The 3,256-nt window shown below is 30.7% G+C and overlaps 1 protein-coding gene across 1 annotated transcript; it reads left to right on the top strand.

The window, feature by feature from the left end:
* Positions 1-1,531: 1,531 nt before the first annotated feature.
* GO595_007154 (ARF GAP-like zinc finger-containing protein) lies at positions 1,532-2,095 on the top strand (the record flags this gene model as incomplete). Its single annotated transcript, XM_067920587.1, has 1 exon — positions 1,532-2,095. The coding sequence occupies one exon, from the start codon at positions 1,532-1,534 to the stop codon at positions 2,093-2,095; it is 564 nt and encodes a 187-aa protein (XP_067772673.1).
* Between the last annotated feature and the right edge of the window lie 1,161 nt (positions 2,096-3,256).

Here is a 3,256-nt window from a genome sequence, read left to right as displayed (position 1 = left end):
AATAAATATTTTTTAGGTCAGTTTTACGTTTCCGAATTTTCTTCTCAAGATAAATAGTGAAATAACACATTGAAACGTTCTGTTAAATTTGGAGGGCTCCAAACTTTCAATTGATTTATATGAAAAATAATCATCCAGATTTCAATAGAGATTGGACGTTCAGTGTTTTCGTCATGTTTTAATTTAGAAACAATTATTTTTGGAGAAAATGTTACAGAGATTGGTGATTCATCATTTTCATTGTGTTCATCAATCAAAAACATTACAATTCCAAATTCAGTTACAACAATTGGCAGTTATGCATTTGCATTATGTTCTAATTTAACGATATTAACACTTGGCTATGGAATAAGATATATTGGAGGTTCAGCATTTGCGTTTTGCTATCAACTTCGATGCATTTATTATTATGGAGACAAAGAACCAGAAATTAGTGAAAGTGCATTTTATAATTTTTCAACAAGTGTTATCACATATCCAACATATGTAGGCGATTATTTTGAAAGTTTGGGTGTTGTTAGTGAATCCACAGAAGGGATATGCGAACCAATTCCAACACATTCATTTATTCAATCAAATACATTTACTGAATCACTTCAAAGTGATATTTCATTATCATTTTCATATACATTAACATTTACATTATCAATTACACATTCATTAACTATTTATGAAACAAAAACGAAAACATTTTCATTATATATAAATAATTCGACATTTTCATATATTGAAACAGAATTTATTTATTACAATTACACAATTGTTATTTATTCGACTTATTATAATTATTATTCCAATTTCTTTATAATATTTTACACTAATGTTAATAATAATCAAAATAATGATAAAACAATAATTATTATCATTTCAGCTTGTGTAATTGTTATAGTAATAGTTATTATCATATTATTAATTATATTGTTGAAACATATTCGAAACAAAAAAGAAGAAATTTATGAAAATGATAAATCAGAAGAAAATGAAAACGAAACGATAAATACATTTACTACGGGAATAAGTAACATAAATATTGAAGAAGATCCATTTGCTGAAGATTTTCAAGAAGAAAAATTTATTGAACAAATATAATTATCAATAAATATACAATTTTTATGAATATTTGATTAGCACGCCCTGTAATGATAATTATATATACTATTTGAAGATGGATAAAGTTTTTGCTTGTTTCTAGGGATTAAAAGGAAGGGCGACAAAATTTAGTTTTGATGATGCCAAAGATTCTTTTTCAAATCTTCAACTTGCACTTCCAGTTTCCTCTGATGAAGTCAACATCTTTGAAAAGAACACAGATATTCTTGGAAAATCACTCGAAGGATATTATACGTTATATTGGAAGCGATTAAAAGTCTTATTTACACACACCCCTGCCATCAACCACGAAGGCTATTTATGGAAGAAAGGCAGTGGTTTTACCAAATCTTGGCAAAAGCGATATTTCATATGTCAAAATCATACATTATCATATTTCCATGGAACAGAAGACAGTGATAAGCCACAAGGTATCTTACCCATGTTATTGACCACAGTTAAACCTATTAAGGATCCAGAACGCCGATTTTGTTTCACGATCATATCGCAAGAAAAAGTCTATGTACTACAGGCGTTAACTGAATGGGACATGAACGAATGGATCGCAGTCATCCAAAACAATATTCAATATCTGTTAGATCATAGTGGGGAAGATATCAAAGAAACTACTACATTTACGAAAGATTCTAGCAATGACTCACCATTATCGGTCGAGTGTAATTGTGTTTGTGCAGATTGCGGTGCACCAAATCCAGTTTGGTGTTGCATCAATTGGGGAGTTTGCATCTGCATCAATTGTAGTGGAGTTCATCGATCATTGACCACATCAGTTTCTAAAGTTCGATCATTAACCTTAGATCGATTAGATCCCACCACCAATAAGTTATTTTTAGCGATTGGTAATTCTAATGCTAATTCCATATTAGAGAAGAACGTTGGGGAGCGAGAAAATCAACCCTGGCGTTACGAAAGAGAAACGAGAAGAGTATATCCGGAAGAAGTACTTGCAGATGTCATATTTTGCCAACAACGGCGAAAGCTATGACATGCACGAAGCGATAAGAGATGGTAACGTTCTCAAAGTTTACTCGTGCATTTGCGACATGAAAAAAGCGTCAAATCAATCCGACCAACGGTTATACCCCATTACACGAAGCAGCCTCAGCCGGTAACCAGTTGATTACTTTGTTGTTGGCTTTGAATACAGATAACTTAAATGCTTTAGATGAAGAATGGTCAGCTTTGGCTTATGCAACTTATTATAATAATAATGATGCAGTCGAAGTGTTGTTACAATGCGGTTGTAATCCAAATGCTTCACATATTGTACACCCATATCAAATAGCAAAGGAAAATGGTAACCAGGCAATTATAGCAATGATGTTACCTTATTGGAATGAGAAAAATATGGAACAGCATGCTACAAACTTAAAGTCACCACATCCTTTGTCGTGGCAAGCAAGCAATGATACAAAGAATACCAAACTTGAAAGATATGCAACAATTAATTTACTTGGAGCAATGGATTTCCAGTAAAAAAATTACGATCGAAAAAATGTTTTTTGTTAATGAGTCTTAAAGTGTTTAAAGACTTCAGATTATAAATGTAACTATTTTTAGTAAAACTATTTAATGAAAGTAGATGAATTGAAGAATTTTTCATTCAAAATCCCCAAACGAAAACGCGAATAATTCATTGTCATTATCCATTAGACTTATGGGATAAATACACATGTACATCTTCAACAGGTAAAACACTTGAACAAATTATAACGAATAATAATTGTTCGATGCTTATCACAGGTCATACACATCCAAGTGAAACAACATTCATCCATACGAATGGAATGCTTGAAGTTGTTGCATCAGATCTTCTTAAACATAAAGGTTTTGGTATTATCACTATTGATAATGGTCGAATTGTTTATCATTCATTAAAAATAGATGACGTTTTACAAAATGCTTTTGTTACTAATCCAATTCCTATTAATCAAGTAAGCACATTATCGATATTTAATCAAAAGGACATTCGAATTCGAGTTATAGTTTATGATTCAAATCAAACATTAAATACTTTTAGTATTAATACCAATTCCTTCTTGTTCAAGAAGTAATTGAACTATTTCTGTATGACCTTCTTTAGATGCCCACATAAGTGCTGTTTCAAATAATTTAAATAATTTCCAAATATTATTTTGAAATATAA

Source organism: Histomonas meleagridis, assembly GCF_020186115.1.
Source record: "Histomonas meleagridis strain 2922-C6/04-10x chromosome Unknown contig_51, whole genome shotgun sequence".
NCBI classification, from domain to species: domain Eukaryota; phylum Parabasalia; order Tritrichomonadida; family Dientamoebidae; genus Histomonas; species Histomonas meleagridis.
This window is presented reverse-complemented; position numbering and strand designations above follow the sequence as displayed.